The sequence below is a fragment of the Culex quinquefasciatus genome, chromosome 2 (genome assembly GCF_015732765.1).
Source record: "Culex quinquefasciatus strain JHB chromosome 2, VPISU_Cqui_1.0_pri_paternal, whole genome shotgun sequence".
Lineage (NCBI taxonomy): Eukaryota > Metazoa > Arthropoda > Insecta > Diptera > Culicidae > Culex > Culex quinquefasciatus.
This window is the reverse complement of record NC_051862.1, coordinates 86,745,521-86,765,082: the sequence shown is the minus strand read 5'-3', so window position 1 is coordinate 86,765,082 and position 19,562 is coordinate 86,745,521. Positions and strand designations below refer to the sequence as shown.

The 19,562-nt window shown below is 39.7% G+C and overlaps 1 protein-coding gene across 6 annotated transcripts in view; it reads left to right on the top strand.

Annotated features, from left to right (window-relative positions):
* The window catches only part of LOC6046545, a 182,948-nt gene extending 170,652 nt beyond the window's left edge, over nucleotides 1-12,296 (top strand). For all 6 annotated transcript variants that reach the window (XM_038251251.1, XM_038251253.1, XM_038251250.1 and 3 more), the window contains one exon: nucleotides 10,862-12,296. In XM_038251251.1, coding sequence (XP_038107179.1) covers nucleotides 10,862-11,071 — 210 coding nt within the window. In that variant the 3' untranslated portion in view covers nucleotides 11,072-12,296. The remainder of the gene's footprint in view (nucleotides 1-10,861) is intronic.
* The last annotated feature ends 7,266 nt before the right edge of the window (nucleotides 12,297-19,562 follow it).

The window sequence follows — 19,562 nt, the reverse complement described above, 5'->3', positions numbered from 1 at the left end:
ATGAAATGAATGAAATGAATGAAATGAATGAAATGAATGAAATGAATGGAATGAATGAAATGAATGAAATGAATGAAATGAATGAAATGAATGAAATGAATGAAATGAATGAAATGAATGAAATGAATGAAATGAATGAAATGAATGAAATGAATGAAATGAATGAAATGAATGAAATGAATGAAATGAATGAAATGAATGAAATGAATGAAATGAATGAAATGAATGAAATGAATGAAATGAATGAAATGAATGAAATGAATGAAATGAATGAAATGAATTAAATGAATGAAATGAATGAAATGAATGAAATGAATGAAATGAATGAAATGAATGAAATGAATGAAATGAATGAAATGAATGAAATGAATGAAATGAATGAAATGAATGAAATGAATGAAATGAATGAAATGAATGAAATGAATAAAATGAATGAAATGAATTATACAAAAACAAATAATATTACCGTAAAATCAGGTGTCTAATTATTTTTTTTTTTTCAAATTCGATTCCATATCAGTTTACGGTACTGATGTTGTGTGACTACCTTGTCAATTGGTATGAACCAATGATACAAAAGGCCTTCTTTTGAAATAGGAGAAATTCAAATCAAAAACTATAAAAGTTGCTTTACAACACCGTAATGAATTCGATGATAAGTTTACCCCGTAAGTCAAACGGAAATTAATAACTCAACTACTGATAAGAAACGTACTGCAAACTAAATAAACACGACTCACTTCTAGACGAGTTCGGTTGCTATTTGAAGTGGCAGACATTATATTCGCAATAACTTCTGAATATGGCGTAACCTTGCCTGTTTTTACCTAAGGTTGCGACCTAATGAAAACTGAATACGGAGTTTTGTAAGCGTAAAAAAGAATAGGTTCTCAGAGTATGTGAAATATTTTTAAAGTATTGTATAAGTCCTTAATTTAGAAAAGATAAATCTTTTATTTCTCTTGCAAATAAAGTGAGCTTGTACAGTTGGCGATAGTACTTGAGTGTTTTTTTAGCGTCAATAAGTCTAATAAACTTAGCTTTACGATCACAGTCAGTTCAGTCTTCAACGATGTATTATTTTAGTACCGTCAGTGGGGGTGACATTGGGTCTGGGTGGTGAGATTTGGGTCAATGTGATTTTTTACGGATTTGTCTATTTCTCAGTTTCTTCTCAATGAAATTAAATTCTGTTAAAATGGTTGTGTAGGGGACATCTTAAGAGCGAGTCCACGAGCAAAGCATACCCATCTCGCATCGACCTCACCAATCTGCCTAAAATTTTCAGGGGTTGTTTGTACGTACATATAAAACTAGCATCTGGCCAAAATATGAGCACTCTAGGTCAACGGGAAGTGGGGCAAATCGGGACACAAAGTTTTATGGTTCAAAAACGTCAAAAATCTCAAAAAGGCTATAACGAAGTTGACTTTATAGCTGTCGGCCACCATTGCTAGTACCAACCACTAGTGTCTTCCTTTTTATCTACAAGGACTTCGCCGCCCTGGGCTCCTATGTGTATGAAAGTATGGCACGGAGCGACGGCGCCGAATACCCATATTTACACAAAGAATTTTAGAGCGCCCGCCGCGGGATTCGAACCGGCGACCTCTGGATTGTGAGTCCAGTGCGCGGTTCGATTGATCCACACGGGCGGGACATAAGGGCTATAACTCAGGCAAAATTCAATTTAATTTCAAAATTCAAAATGCATCTGAAAGGGCTTCAAAAGTGCAACAAAATGCAGGGAGAAACATCCCAATTGGTTAAATCTAAAGGGAGTTATTGGCATTTTAGTGAAAAAATAGCATAATTTTCAAACTCAAATAAAAAAGTGTTCCATCCAGATATCAACTCGGTTTGACCTGCAGCTTGTAGGGGACATCTGGGACTACCATCTGAGACTAAGAACGCTTTGGGTAAGGCAGTTTAACATATTAAATAGACACTTTTACTTTTAATGAATTTTTTGGTTGTAAATTTGTGCCCGGGGGACCCCTTAAGATCCCATTTTCTGGTGATAATTTTATCATATTCGTGTTTCTGAGACAATTTCACAATAGAAACATGCACAAAAATGTTAATTTTCATCCGTTTTTACCCTCTAAAAAATGAAAGTTAATTAAAAATCTTCGGTTCACATTTATTGAAAATCATGTTCGTTTCCAAGGATACTAAATGACACCAGAAAAAAAGCAGCTTTTAAAATTTTTGTACTTTTCATTGTTTTTAATATTGATCATTGTTTTTAATATTGAAATGTGTTAAATATCGTAGATAAATTGGTGGTCCTTTGAGAGACAGTAAAATATTACGGGAATTTTCGGTTTTATGGTGTTTTTGACCAATTTTTACTTCGGCCACGCAGTATATAATTTCCAAGAGGCGTCGTGTTTTCTTCTTTTATTTCGATGCGAATGTTTGTGTGTGTTGGTGCGCGGCACTGCATTTGGTCGAATAGGAGAAAGAGAGCTGAGAACAAATTTGACATGATGCAACATGAGAGGGGGCGGCTGGACGGAGGCCGGATGTTGGACACACGGACGTCTACAAACCGTGTGGTCGGCGACAGGTGGGGTGGTGTGGTCGGTTACAACCCACTTTGGTGCTGCGGGGGCGGATGCGGAGCGACGAACGGGCTTAGGAGTCTTCAAGAACCCGGGTGAGCGCGTTCCTTGTTAGCTTCTCAAGTATGTTGGTGTATGTGAGGAGGAATGAATGATGAGTGAGAGCCACTTGAGGGTGAAGACTGTTTAAACATGTGAGTTCCACCCACTGATTGGTGAATTTTGACAATATGCACGCTTGTCCGGAATTATAAATTTGCTAATATTACTGGAAATCTAACCTAATTTTGGCTACGCGGTTGTTTTGGAGTTTTGATTTGTTGAAGTTTGGGCTCATTTCAATGTTGATCTGTGCATGTTGATATGTTTGCAAGAATAATTTCAGAACCCATGATAAAAGATTTAAGCTGCATTAGGGGTTCGTGCATAAACCACGCGGCCTTCAAATTTGAAATTTTCAACATCCCTCACGTAAACGTGGATTTTTCTTCATACAAAATTTCAACTTTTTGTATGGAGCGTGCTTTTTTGTCAGACCTCTCACCTACTTCCCTCAAATGGTGTATGCTCCAGCCCTAGTCTAAAATGTATATGGTTTATGTGTGTATGAGAGTGTGAATGAGCTTATTTGTACTTTATTTTTATATTTAGCTCAACAAATTATTTAAAGCCGCGTAAAATCTTAAAATCGGTCGACAAATCATACCAAATAGAGAAATAATCGTCGGTTATATAGTGCATTGTTCAATGATTACTTAGGCATAACACTTTGTTCTGATTTAGCGGATTCAGTTCGAATTGCAACACGTTCTTGATTATTTTTCTGTCGCTCGTTCGTTTGTCAACTGTGCCGGTAGATTGATTCATCGGATTTTGAAAATTCTGTAGTCTTCTTCAAAAATGTTGATTATGATCCTTTATTTCCACAGCCGGCTGTCTAATAGTGGATCATGAACCATTTTAGCATCGGGATAAAATTAAAAAAAAAAAACAAACAGATTCAATGGAAACTGTCTCGACAGGAACATCTATTTGGTCCACTTTTCATTTCGTTCAAATTTGTTGATCGTAATAGTTTATTCCAACTGGCAGTTTTACTATTAACTCATCAAACTATCCATTTTATGAAGAGTAAAGCGTCTTTTATTTACTATTTTTGAAAATTACTCGCGTTATCGTATAAACAGTAAAAATATACTAATAAGTCCAGCCCATAGCACTACTGCTCGGTTGGCACGCGTTCGATTTAAAAACTTTTTAAATAATCAATTATTTATCTTTCCGCAGCCGGCTGCCTAAGATTTAAAATTTTCAACCGGTAAACAAAATGCTCATGGTCACATCACTGCCACTCGTGAATCCTGACCACCCATCTACTAACCCCCTCAAAACTCATGTTATACTTTGTCGGAGAAGCAGTCGATTGGGCGGTCTCTATCACTCAAGTATCGGACTAACATTCCCATCCACTTCCCCGTGACTCTACCACTGGTCGTGGCCGGCGCCGGTATTGATCAGCATGATAGGGGCCTTTGAGAAGTTGCGAAGCGAGGAAAGATAGCGCCCACTCATCTTCCACGGCTCGTGGATGTAACTTCTGGAGGTCCTGGTCAATAACGGAGTAGCAACTGCGGGTGGGCACCTATGCTTATGCTTATGCTTAAAAGATTTTTGATTTTATTTAAATTGTTTATGTTATTAAGAAATTACGAAAGTGTATCGTTTTTTTACCCATAGTCACCTCTACTGACGGTAATATTCATCAGGGAATGGTGCCAGATTTTGTGTCAAAAACAATGTGTATTATCATCAGAAACTGATTAATTTTCATCAGTTTCTGGTGAATTATCATAAGGTTCACATTATTACACTTTTTTAGGTAAAATTACTCAAAAAACAGGTAATACTCAACCAACCAAATTATCAACCTAACAAAATCCACCTTTTTTTGTGTATAGGAGCGAAAATGTAATTTTTGCCCATAATAACATACTGTGCTGTATGGCTGAATGTAGTGAGTAATCGTACATCTTGCGGTAGCACATATGTATTTTCCAATGCTGATAAGGCTAGTCTACTTAGCTTTGCATTCACAGTCAGTTCAGTCTTCCACGATGGCACAAGCTTGTACGACAGAAGCGTATTCAGTAATATTTCATAACGTGTGGAAAATCAGCAATTTCAGTGCTAAAAATGAAAAAACTTTGAAATCGAAAACATACAACAACTTTGATGGTTCTATTTCCTGGCATTACGAGTTGAATATTACCAGAACGTTCCAAGCATATTGCCTCATAAAAGGCAATAATGTTCTGCATTATAGCACAAGTATAGTGGCTGTAATCGATTCCTGCAATTCTTTGACAATGGCTGCTGTGGAGATCGATCGTGATGGTACCGATCTAAACCACGGTTACTATGATAACTGTGAAAATTTAAAGTTCTCGGGAAAAACTCAAGTTGGAAGAAAAATCGGAACGATTCAAATAGAAAGTGAAACCTTCAAGCAATTTCTCAAAAGTGATACGCTAACCTTGCGTTTGAAGTTCACATTGCATAAACAGCCAGCAGTGAAACCAGTGGAATCTGAGTTATTGAAAAACTATACGAGCCTTCTGTCGAACAAACAGCTGAGCGATGTTACCATACAAGTTGGCAAGAAAACTTTCTACGCCCAACGGGCAATCTTGTCGATCCGAAGTCCCGTTTTCGCGGCCATGTTCCAGAGCGGAATGCAAGAATCGCAGCAGAACCTTATCACTATCAAAGACATCCGACCGGAGGTAGTTCAGGAAGTTCTTCGATTCATCTACACGGACGAAGTAATTGGATTGGAAACGATGGCCCACGAACTGCTGGCAGCCGCCGACAAGTATTCGCTGGACAAGTTGAGAAAAATGTGCGAAAACCATCTGATGGGTCACCTCGAGCAGGAAACGATCCTGCAAACACTGGTTCTGGCCGATTTGTACCACGCCCAAAAGTTGAAGGACCACGCAATACACTTTATCTGCGAAAACATCAAGACGATGCAGGGCACCGACTGGAAAAGTTTTAGCAGCACCCGTCCTGATTTGGTCGCTGATATTTTCAACAAAATGTCTATAAAATAAGAGCTTCCATGTTCCTACTAAAAAGCTTTGAAAACTAGCGGCTAATTCCCAGATCGAATCATCATCTTGAAATAAATAATGTTGACTTCCAATCATTAGGAGATCGTCTTTTCTTACGCCCAAACTAATCTCCGCTGTCATGGACTTGGACTTGGACTTGGACTTGGACTTGGACTTGGACTTGGACTTGGACTTGGACTTGGACTTGGACTTGGACTTGGACTTGGACTTGGACTTGGACTTGGACTTGGACTTGGACTTGGACTTGGACTTGGACTTGGACTTGGACTTGGACTTGGACTTGGACTTGGACTTGGACTTGGACTTGGACTTGGACTTGGACTTGGACTTGGACTTGGACTTGGACTTGGACTTGGACTTGGACTTGGACTTGGACTTGGACTTGGACTTGGACTTGGACTTGGACTTGGACTTGGACTTGGACTTGGACTTGGACTTGGACTTGGACTTGGACTTGGACTTGGACTTGGACTTGGACTTGGACTTGGACTTGGACTTGGACTGGGACTTGGACTTGGACTTGGACTTGGACTTGGACTTGGAAATCCAACATATTCTGATTCATTTTGGAGCTGAAATTCGTAACGTCAATCTAAATACCGAGCACTTTAGAGTGAAATCCATAAAAAAGCTGAACGGCTTCACCTTAACCAACCAAGTGCATTCTCAATCAGAAAACTAACAGACCGTTCCAAAATCCCACTTCAAAAGCTCGTTATCGTTTGATGTCGGAATCAATTCTTGTCGGATTTGCGGCCAACCAAATCAGGCTCATAAAGTCAGCATTCTTTTTTTGGTTGAAAGAACGAAACCCATGAATTGCAGGTCTCAAACGATCCGTCATCGTGTCGGCCTTCGCGTTCACCAGCTCCGTGAATAGATCGTGCGTGAATGCACACGTGGGGTAGAAAGGCGGGAAATTTTCCTTTGATATGGTCGGGTTCAAACGACTCGACTCGACTCGCTTTTCTCAAAAGAAGATTTTGTCTCCCTTTCCACGGTCGATCTGGGTCGCTGAAAGAGGAGCTCTTTAATAAAATCTAACATCATCGTGCACGGGTAATATTTCAGCAGCCGTCGCCATTTGAAACTCCTTCCGGGGCGGGGTCTCCTCTTTTGAGTTAGCAAAAAAAATGAAGATTTTTCTTCACCTTTCTGGGAGCTCCCATTTGTGCAATTTATGGGCCTGGTGAGAGTTTTCGAAGAAAGACGTCGTGGAGATCCATATCGTGTTTCACGAGGGTGGTCCAGTTGAATTTGAATGATGAAAATATCTGTTTTTGTCATGTAGTTCAATTTGAGTTTATTAATCATACGGACAAATTATAAACATTTCCTAGCCTGCATTAAAACAGTCACCCTATCCGACCGAGACAGTCTCAGTTTCAATCGGCGTTTTTTTTTCAACCCTTACTCCCAAGCTCACCTTAACACCAGATGTGTTCCGGGAGATGCGTGGCATGGTGGCGTAAACCCGGTTGGGTACCATCACACCGCAGCCACATCAGCAGCCGGAACATGACGCTTTGAAGCCCCCTCATAATGCTGATGGTTATGAGGAAGCTATCATGCTGCTTTCCGAACTACCACCCGTTTTGGGTATAAAGAAGGCCATATTTGTCAGATAAAAAGGAGTCGAATTATTTGTGGTGAAGTTAGAGCGAGAGGTTCATGAATGAAGAATGGATTGAGTATAATTTTACATCTATGAAGCTTCTTTTGAAAAGATCACAACACTTCAAATATGAACCAGGCTATAAATCTGCTCTAAAATTGAATTTACTAAATTCACAAAAAGTTCGTACACCCACTTTCATGTTTACTTATCGACTCAGAATCGAAAACTGAAAAAATGTCTGTCTGCCTGCCTGTCTGGGTGTATGTGTGTTACCAATAATGAAATTTAATCCTTGACATGTCAAATCCTTGACCTGGTGCACAGTTTATACTAACAGGCAACGTAACCAATAAATTAACAAATTCCAAATTACAATTAAACTTTCTCAGCACTGACTGATCCGATACATCCAGGGTTGCCAGGTCAAAATTGCAAAATTTTGGCCAAGTACCGACAAAAACTCTGGGAAAATCTGGCAGACGAAAATTTAGCAAATTGTGTGCTTTCTTGTGACAACGACCATTTGGTCGAAAATTAGTTAATGGTGACGTTAGGATAAACTCAACAAACTCTACAAGATGCTTTAACCCGATTTTGTAAATTCGCTTCCGTTTCCCGGATGTTGCAATTCACACTTGTGACATAGACCAATTTCTAATCAAAATAATCGCGCACACTCAATGCACACTTGTGACACGTCATACAAATTGTGACACGTAGTACATTTCTAGAGTTTTTTTGTTAAGGTCTTATAAGCTATTGTCTTTCATATGTTTATTAGGACCTATTCAAAAAACAACTCTAGAATTTTTACTTTCAAGACACACTTGTTGCACGTGCTTTTCAGGTGATGAATATTGAAAAAAAAAAAACTTTTTTTTTATTTAATAGGCATTCAACAATTCAAATTTGACTAAAATGGGCTTCGGACTCTGGACTGTATATGGGGAAGGGGAGGCAGGATATGAATTAATTCAAAAACTTGTAAAATTTTGATGGTTTAGTTAGTTTTTGGCCTTAAAGATTGAATTTACATTACATACTGTGAATGTCCGCTAATTCGAATGATCACTAAATCAAACGTATTCGAATGAAAAAGCACTAGTTTGTCAAACTAATGTATACATTTTTTTTATATTTACAACAGTTTTGTTCGTCGATTTCCGAGCACGTAGTGTTGTGCCTTTGACTGCTGTGAGTCGTTCCAATTAGCGAATTTGGATTCGTTAATTCGAAGGCAGTTCCATTCGAATTTAAAAAAACGCTCTGTAATACAAATTTGGTAATTTTTTTCGATTTTTAATTATGTTCCAAATTGGCATAGAATGAAAAATCTGTCGGAATTTGTCAAATCTGTTTCTGTTAATTTTGCAGACGATTGAAAAATCTGACATTCCCAGTTTTAACTGGAAATCTGGCAACCGTGCATACATCACTATTGCACTCAAAAAACCTTTCACCACATAGTTGCATGAAAATTCCAGTGGCAGCCAATTTTTAACCCAAATCAATGTTTTACATGAGTCATGCAACATTGCCGGGTTGGGTGTATGGATATTTTTAAAGGAAATTTGACGCAAAATCGAATGGTGTCATCATATTTTCGATTTGAATCAAACTTTGATGCATTTTGCGCAATTGAAAACTTTACGTGTAATTTTCTCAATATACACACCCAACTGGCAGTCGCATGATTGTGATGCATGGCGGCATGAAAGTATATCAGAATCTGCATGAAATCTGTCCTCATGCATTTTTTGCGATATAGGAGTATGACATTTTTGCCCGTTACCGATAATTATCGACATTACCGACGGCTTTTTGGTTGTATTTCACAAAAAAAAACCCTTAACAGAACGAGGATTGAACCACTAACTTCTTGGTTATTGATCCGACACGCTACCACCGCGCCATGGACGCTTGATGAAAAGTGGGTGAAAGAGCACCAACATATGCTTCTCTTTGGAGTGTTGCTCGGGGACGGGCCTGCGTTATATGTGTTGGTGAGAGCTGCAGATCGCTGAAATGTTTACACGCGGGCAAAAATGATCTAGGGGCTTGCTGCAAAAAATGTTATAAAATATGACATTTTCTGCAGCAAATCCACTGTTGCAGATTTTGAGATATATTTTTCCTTTGGGTGCATGCGATTTAATTTTGAATTAAACTTCACCATCGTTCACCCCAGACGATTTTACATAAAAATCAATTTTTCGAATGTTGGGCGAATTGAAATCCTTTGACATAACGATTTTCAAAGCTTGCAGTTGTAGAATTTACCTACCACGTGATGCGGTGCCAGAAAAGAAGGGGTGGTCCAATTTGGTTCAAAATCGGGATTCGCGAAATGACCCTTATGAAAAACCGACAAAAAAACACTGAAGATTGGAACTCGTTTTAATATTTATGTGAGCTTATTTACTATCAAGGCTTCTACCATCTACTTCAAAACACTGAAAAAAAATCCTTAAAATATTTTTAGTTCTAAGCAATTTTATTAAGCTGATATCTGGAAGCCCATACATCCAATCGAAATGCTGTCAAAGACAAACTAATGGAAAATCGGACGAGCTTTCCGGTTAAAATATTCACGAGACTAAAAAATCAATTCTATCATATAGAAATTGCCAAAAACCACAAAAATGGCCAAAACTCCTGTTTCAACATTTTATTTTTAAAACTATCAATTTTTGAAATTTTTTACGTTTGGGTCTTTTTTTTTTAAACAGTCTGAGTAAAAGATTTTTGTATTTTTTAGGAGCATTTCGTGGGTCGGGTAGAAACGTACCAGAAAAATTCTTGATTTGAGCTGGAATTACTCAATAATGTATCTTTTAATCAAAATGGTGCACTTTTTGATTATAAATTCGAATTCACATTAAACAAATATGTTGAAATTGTTTGTGCATGACATTCCTTTTTTTTTCAATTTCCCCTAAAAAATCTAAAATCTAAAAATCCAAAATCTAAAAAATGGGAGTTTTACTTTTAGTAATAAAAAACAATTGAACAAATATTTTAAAAGGGGTTGTAACTTTGCCAAAGACCCAGAAGATCAAGCAGAAAATTGTTTCTCATTGAAAATTGCTAAAAAAAAACCCTTCTTAAAATACAGATTTGATTTTGGAATATGCACATGCTTATTTTGTATGACCAGAGCTTTTCAGCACTTTTATCGAAAAGCCATACATTCCGATACAGCTTTAGAGTTTGTCACTTATCAAATAACAAATATTTTACTGAAATAATCCGATTTAAAGGGAGTTTTCTAGAACTGCAGAAAAAGTGTTTTCAACTTAATTTTTTAGCAGTCGTCGTATGACTTGTGCTGAAAAAATCTTCTTTTTGCAAACTTGCTATCACTACTATTTTTCGGATTACCAAGCAGCCTAAAATCGTCAAATCTTAAATATTTTTTTGTAGAATCAAACAAATGATCTATATTTAAAATGTCATTCTTTCATTGTAAAAAAGCTTTCAGGAAGACACTTTTTGTATTTCTGTAACATTCTTCCTTTCTCTCTTTTCCTCTTCTTTTACAGCTGTACCTGTCCTCAAACATCACGCTGGCGGACTACAACATGGGCTACTGCCTGACGGGGACACTCGAGCGGGGTGACCAGCACGCGAACCAGTTCCAGACGACCCACTTTGCCGTTATTCGGCGCTGCTGGCCGGCCTCAAACGACGGCCACGACTCCCAAACCCACAAAACCCAACATACGTACATTGACTTTCTGTTCAACCGATGATAGGAGGCGGAGGAGGAAGAGCAGGAATTGAACGCCGGTTAAACTTTATTTAAAAAAAAAAAGCGGGAAAAGAGGAGTAAAAAATTATACGTAAGTGAAATTTAACCAGAAAAAAAAGAATCGGTGTTAAAAAATCACTCTTAATTTCAACGGAAGCATAAATTTTGATGACCGTGTTTTAATCATTCATGTCCGAGCCGAGGAGAGCGAAAAAAAAACGAAGCACTCAAAAAAGTAATATAAATCAAAAGGGTAAAATAAATGCTCTCGTGCGGGATTGGAAATCGATCTCAAATGGTCGATTGGCACAATAAACCAACGCAAACGAAGAGGGAAATGGCAAATCTTTTTTTTTTAATATTTAACAACGTAGGCGACTCGAAAAAATCAAAATGAAGCGTTTGTAGCAGGTACAGGAATGGAATCAAAAATTAACCAAAAAAAAGGTGGAAGAGAGATATTTTTGTAATTTGTATCGTTTTGTACATAGCACAGAGGACATCAAGTTTTAAATGTCATGACAAATAAAGAAATGAAGAAAAAAACAAGCTAAAATGCGCTAGTGTTAAAATTTGTGGGCTTAACAATCAAATCAAATTTGTATCATCACAAACAGCACGATCATCCATCACGAGTTTACTAAGTTGCGTCAACAAGTCAGGATTGAAATATCACTTGTTGGAAAAATGGATGAAATTTCAAACTTGATCTTCAAATGATAAATGTCGTGCCTTCATTTGGGGTGCCGTTAGAACAGACACAGAGCAACTAAATTTAGACATCGCTTTCCAATGTTCCGATTCACCCCAGTTGACGGTGCTGCTTATTTTCGTTATGATTTTGGCTTTCAGTGGTGTTTTATCATATGGTAAGGACATACCAAATCTGATGAGTTGTTGGTTTTATACTATGCTTAAAAATTATTTATTTATAAATTCTTAAAAAAAAACTTAGTGCTGAAGGTCGTAACGACTAAAGATCCAATGCAAACTAACTAGAGATTTGATTTCCAAAATAAAATCTTATTTATATTCCGTTTTTCCATTGATGGCTATTCCTACCATTTTTAAAATATTGAAATAAAGCCTCCCCCCCCCCCCTCCTCCCGCAAGAGCGTCTGTTCCCCAGGTTAGGGGCGGCTCAAGGTAACTGGTGTCCTGCTCCATCGTCGAGGTAAGCGTCTGTTCTCCATGTTAGGGGCGGCTTACAGCAGATAGAGTTTGGACCCCCCCCCCCTCGAGCGTCTGTTCCCCAGGTTAGGGGCGGCTCGAAACAGCGTCTGTTCCCCAGGTTAGGGGCGGCTGATTAAAAGTCCCAGTGCCAGGGTGGGACTCTAAACAGTCCTGGTACGACGGTCCTCCGGCGAGACAGGGGGTTGGTGATGGCTACACGCACCCGCCGTAAAACCCAAGTGCAGAGAGCTCCAGATGCGAGCCGATCCAATCGCCGACCCGATTTTCGGGGATCCAGGGATTGGAAACTCGGGACGTGGAACTGCAGGTCTCTCAACTTCGATGGGAGCGACCGCATTCTTCACAACGAATTGCGGGTCCGCGGTCTCGAAGTCGTGGCGCTGCAGGAGGTGTGCTGGACGGGGAAGGACCACCGAGAATTCGGTGGGTATACTATGTATTGGAGCGGCGGCGATACACACGAGCTGGGGACAGCTTTTATCGTGCTGGGCGAAATGGCGAAGCGCGTGATTGGTTGGTGGCCAGTCAACGACAGAATGTGCCGGTTGAGAATCAAGGGCCGATTCTTCAACCTGAGCATCATCAACGTGCACAGCCCGCACATGGGAAGCGACGCCGATGACAAGGACGCTTTCTACGAGCTTCTTGACCGCGAGTACAGGAAGTGTCCAAAACACGACGTCAAGATTGTCATCGGCGACTTGAACGCTCAAGTTGGCCAGGAGGAGGAGTTTAGACCGGTTATTGGGAGGTTCAGCGCCCACCAGCAGACGAACGAGAACGGCCTACGACTCATCGACTTCGCTACCTCCCGAAACATGGCCATACGCAGTACCTTCTTCCAGCACACCTCCTATACAAGTACACCTGGAGATCACCAAACGACACGGAGACTCAAATCGACCATGTTCTCATCGATGGTCGGCACTTCTCGGACATAATCGACGTCAGAACCTACCGTGGCGCGGACATCGACTCGGACCACTACCTGGTGGTGGCTAAGCTGCGCCAACGCCTGTCTGAGGTCAACAAGATCCGGTACCGTCGCCCGCAGCGGTATAATCTGGAGCGGCTCAAGGACCATGAGGTCGCTACCCAGTACGCGCGGGAACTCGAAGCTGCGTTGCCTGACGAGGGTGAGCTTGCCGAAGCCCCTCTGGAGGCCTGCTGGAGCCATATGGAAGCAGCCATCAACGCAGCGGCATCGAGCGCCATCGGGTACGTGGACCGAGTTCGACGAAACGGCTGGTTCGACGAGGAATGTCAGGCGATTTGGGACGAGAAGAAAGCAGCGCGGGACAAGTGGCTGCTGCACAACACCCGTGGGAACAAGGAGTCGTACAAACAGTTGCGAAGACAGCAAACCCATCTCTTCCGGGATAAGAAGCGCCGCCTGGAAGAGTTGGAGTTCCAGGATATGGAGCAGCTGTATCGCTCCAACGAAACGCGTAAGTTCTACAAGAAACTCAGTCAATCCCGGACTGGCTTCATGCCGCGAGCCGAAATGTGCCGGGATAAAGACGGAGGAATCTTGACGGACGAGCGTGAGGTGATCGAAAGGTGGAAGCAGCACTTCGACGAGCACCTGAACGGCCCAGAGGCGGAGTACGAGGACGACGGGGGAAACGACGTCAGCGGTATGGTGGACGGCGAGGACGAGCCAGCACCCACGATGAGGGAGGTTAAGGATGCCATCAAGAAGCTGAAGAACAACAAAGCAGCGGGTAAGGATGGTATCGGTGCTGAACTCATCAAGATGGGCCCGGACAAGCTGGCGGCCTGTCTACACCGGCTGATTGTCAAGGTCTGGGACACAGAACAGCTACCGGAGGAGTGGAAAGAGGGAGTAATATGCCCGATCTACAAGAAGGGGGACAAGTTGGAATGTGAGAACTATCGAGCCATCACTATTCTCAACGCGGCCTACAAAGTGCTGTCTCAGATCATCTTCTGTCGTCTGTCGGAGCGAGCAAAGGATTTCGTTGGGCCGTACCAAGCCGGTTTTGTGGAGGAAATCGACGACGGACCAAATCTTTTGCTACGCCAAATCCTCCAAAAATGTCGCGAGTACCAGATCCCGACGCACCACCTGTTCATCGATTTCAAAGCCGCGTACGACTCGGTCGATCGCGAAGAGCTATGGAAGATCATGTACGAGAACGGCTTTCCCGGGAAGCTGATCAGACTGGTGAAATCAACGATGGACGGGGCACGGTGCAGCGTGAAGATTTCGGGGCGATGTCCGACCCGATCGAATCGCGCAAGGGACTGCGACAAGGCGACGGTATCTCCGGCCTCTGTTTCAACATTGGGCTTGAAGGTGTAATGAGGCGGGCGGGCTTCAACATGCGGGGCACGATTATCAACCGATCCAGCCAATTCATCTGCTATGCCGACGACATGGACATTGTCGGCAGGACGTTCGAGGAGGTGGCCAGGCGGTACACCGAATTGAAGCGGGAAGCAGAAAAGGTTGGATTGAAGGTGAATGTTGCGAAGACGAAGTATCTGCTGGCAGGAGGAACCGAGTCCCTTAGGGCTCGCATAGGACCGAGCGTGACGATCGACGGCGATGAGTTCGAGGTCGTGGAGGAGTTTGTGTACCTCGGTTCGTTGGTAACGTCTGACAACAACTGCAGCAGAGAAATTCGGAGGCGCATCATCACCGGTAGTCGTGCCTACTATGGACTCCACAAGACCCTACGGTCTGGTCATCTTTCCCGGCGTACAAAGTGCACCATGTACGAAACGCTGATAAGACCGGTCGTTCTCTACGGGCACGAGACGTGGACGATGCTCGAGGAGGACCTGCAAGCGCTTGAAGTTTTCGAACGGCGAGTGCTTAGGACGATCTTTGGCGGGGTCTATACAAGCCAGATGACACATGTCGCCATTTTGAATTTTCTTTGTGCTAAGATTTAGTGCTCATTTAGTGCTATTTAGTGCCCTATACCCCACATTTAGTGCCCTTATAGTTTCCATACAAATTGCCATACAAAATTTGAAATACAAGCCAGATGACACATGTCGCCATTTTGAATTTTCTTTGTGCTAAAATTTAGTGCTCATTTAGTGCTATTTAGTGCCCTATACCCCATATTTAGTGCCCTCACAGTTTCCATACAAATCGCCATACAAAAATTTGAAATACAAGCCAGATGACACATGTCGCCATTTTGAATTTTCTTTGTGCTAAAATTTAGTGCTCATTTAGTGCTATTTAGTGCCCTACACCCCACATTTAGTGCCCTCATAGTTTTCATACAAATCGCCATACAAAGTTCAAAAGTCAAATTTCAGATGTCGCCATTTTGAATGTTTTTCAGTGCTAAAATTTAGTGCTCATTTAGTGCTATTTAGTGCCCTATACCCCACATTTAGTGCCCTCATAGTTTCCATACAAATCGCCATACAAAGTTCAAAAGTCAAATTTCAGATGTCGCCATTTTGAATGTTTTTTCGTGATAAAATTTAGTGCTCATTTAGTGCTATTTAGTGCCCTATACCCCACATTTAGTGCCCTCATAGTTTCCATACAAATCGCCATACAAAGTTCAAAATTCAAATTTCAGATGTCGCCATTTTGAATGTTTTTCAGTGCTAAAATTTAGTGCTCATTTAGTGCTATTTAGTGCCCTATACCCCACATTTAGTGCCCTCATAGTTTCCATACAAATCGCCATACAAAGTTCAAAATTCAAATTTCAGATGTCGCCATTTTGAATGTTTTTCAGTGCTAAAATTTAGTGCTCATTTAGTGCTATTTAGTGCCCTATACCCCACATTTAGTGCCCTCATAGTTTCCATACAAATCGCCATACAAAAATTTGAAATACAAGCCAGATGACACATGTCGCCATTTTGAATTTTCTTTGTGCTAAAATTTAGTGCTCATTTAGTGCTATTTAGTGCCCTCATAGTTTTCATACAAATCGCCATACAAAGTTCAAAAGTCAAATTTCAGATGTCGCCATTTTGAATGTTTTTCAGTGCTAAAATTTAGTGCTCATTTAGTGCTATTTAGTGCCCTATACCCCACATTTAGTGCCCTCATAGTTTCCATACAAATCGCCATACAAAGTTCAGAAGTCAAATTTCAGATGTCGCCATTTTGAATGTTTTTTCGTTCTCAAATTTAGTGCTCATTTAGTGCTATTTAGTGCCCTATACCCCACATTTAGTGCCCTCATAGTTTCCATACAAATCGCCATACAAAGTTCAAAAGTCAAATTTCAGATGTCGCCATTTTGAATGTTTTTTCGTGATAAAATTTAGTGCTCATTTAGTGCTATTTAGTGCCCTATACCCTACATTTAGTGCCCTCATAGTTTCCATACAAATCGCCATACAAAGTTCAAAAGTCAAATTTCAGATGTCGCAATTTTGAATGTTTTTTCGTGCTAAAATTTAGTGCTCATTTAGTGCTATTTATTGCCCTATACCCCACATTTAGTGCCCTCATAGTTTCCATACAAATCGCCATACAAAGTTCAAATGTCAAATTTCAGATGTCGCCATTTTGAATGTTTTTTCGTGCTAAAATTTAGTGCTCATTTAGTGCTATTTAGTGCCCTATACCCCACATTTAGTGCCCTCATAGTTTCCATACAAATCGCCATACAAAGTTCAAAAGTCAAATTTCAGATGTCGCCATTTTGAATGTTTTTTCGTGATAAAATTTAGTGCTCATTTAGTGCTATTTAGTGCCCTATACCCTACATTTAGTGCCCTTATAGTTTCCATACAAATCGCCATACAAAGTTCAAAAGTCAAATTTCAGATGTCGCCATTTTGAATGTTTTTCAGTGCTAAAATTTAGTGCTCATTTAGTGCTGTTTAGTGCCCTATACCCCACATTTAGTGCCCTCATAGTTTCCATACAAATCGCCATACAAAGTTCAAAAGTCAAATTTCAGATGTCGCCATTTTGAATGTTTTTTCGTGATAAATTTAGTGCTCATTTAGTGCTATTTAGTGCCCTATACCCTACATTTAGTGCCCTTATAGTTTCCATACAAATCGCCATACAAAGTTCAAAAGTCAAATTTCAGATGTCGCCATTTTGAATGTTTTTCAGTGCTAAAATTTAGTGCTCATTTAGTGCTATTTAGTGCCCTATACCCCACATTTAGTGCCCTCATAGTTTCCATACAAATCGCCATACAAAGTTCAAATGTCAAATTTCAGATGTCGCCATTTTGAATGTTTTTCGTGATAAAATTTAGTGCTCATTTAGTGCTATTTAGTGCCCTATACCCCACATTTAGTGCCCTCATAGTTTCCATACAAATCGCCATACAAAGTTCAAAATTCAAATTTCAGATGTCGCCATTTTGAATGTTTTTCAGTGCTAAAATTTAGTGCTCATTTAGTGCTATTTAGTGCCCTATACCCCACATTTAGTGCCCTCATAGTTTCCATACAAATCGCCATACAAAGTTCAGAAGTCAAATTTCAGATGTCGCCATTTTGAATGTTTTTTCGTTCTCAAATTTAGTGCTCATTTAGTGCTATTTAGTGCCCTATACCCCACATTTAGTGCCCTCATAGTTTCCATACAAATCGCCATACAAAGTTCAAAAGTCAAATTTCAGATGTCGCCATTTTGAATGTTTTTTCGTGATAAAATTTAGTGCTCATTTAGTGCTATTTAGTGCCCTATACCCTACATTTAGTGCCCTTATAGTTTCCATACAAATCGCCATACAAAGTTCAAAAGTCAAATTTCAGATGTCGCCATTTTGAATGTTTTTTCGTGCTAAAATTTAGTGCTCATTTAGTGCTATTTATTGCCCTATACCCCACATTTAGTGCCCTCATAGTTTCCATACAAATCGCCATACAAAGTTCAAATGTCAAATTTCAGATGTCGCCATTTTGAATGTTTTTTCGTGCTAAAATTTAGTGCTCATTTAGTGCTATTTAGTGCCCTATACCCCACATTTAGTGCCCTCATAGTTTCCATACAAATCGCCATACAATGTTCAAAAGTCAAATTTCAGATGTCACCATTTTGAATGTTTTTCAGTGCTAAAATTAAATGCTCATTTAGTGCTTTTTAGTGCCCTATACCCCGCATTTAGCGCCTTTATTGTTTTCATACAAATCGTCATGTATAGCCTTCGGCTAAGTGCAAGTATGGGGTTAAAAATGTTTTTAAGTTAGAATTTATACTTGATTTAACATATTTTCACACTGGAATGACTTAGTGCCTTCGACTTAGTGCAAGTATCGGACTGAAAATGATATTTTCCTAAAATTCAAACTTGATTAAACATATTTCCACACTGGAACGATTTAGTGCCTTCGACTAAATGCAAGTATTGGGCAAAAAATGATATTTTCTAAAAATTCAAACTTGATTCAGCATATTTTCTTACTGGAATAATTTAGTGCCTTTGACTAAGTGCAAGCATCGGGCTGAAAATGAAATTTTCTTAAAATTCAAACTTGATTGAACATATTTTCACACTAGAATGATTTAGTGCCTTCGACAAAGTGCAAGTATCGGACTGAAAATGACATTTTCTTAAAATTCAAACTTGATTAAACTTATTTTCTTACTGGAATAATTTAATGCCTTTGACAAAGTGCAAGTATCGGACTGAAAATTATATTTTCTTAAAATTCAAACATGATTAAACATATTTACACACTGGAACGATTAAGTGCCTTCGACTAAGTGCAAGTATCGGATCGAAAATGATATTTTCAAAAATTCAAACTTGATTCAACATATTTTCACACTGGAACGATTTAGTGCCTTCGACTAAATGCAAGTATCGAACAAAAAATGATATTTTCTCAAAATTCAAACTTGATTGAACATATTTTCACACTGGAATGATTTAGTGCCTTTGACTAAGTGCAAGCATCATGCTGAAAATGATATTTTCCTTAAGTTCAAACTTGATTAAACATATTTTCTTACTGCAATAATTTGGTGCCTTCGACTAAGTGCAAGTTTCGGGCTAAAAGTTATATTTTCTAAAAATTCATTTAAAATTTCTAAAAAAAATATCATTTTCAGACCGAAACTTGCACTTCGACGAAGGCACTATATCATTCCAGTTAGAAAATATGTTGAATCAAGTATAAATTCTAAGAAAATACCTTTTTCAGCCCAATACTTGCACTAAGTCGAAGGCACTAAATCATTCCAGTGCGAAAATATGATGAATCAAGTTTGAATTTTGAGAAAATATCATTTTCTCCCCGTTACTTGTACACTGTCGAAGGCAATAAATCATTCCATTTAGGAAATATGTTTAAACATGTTGAAATTTAAAAAAAATCAT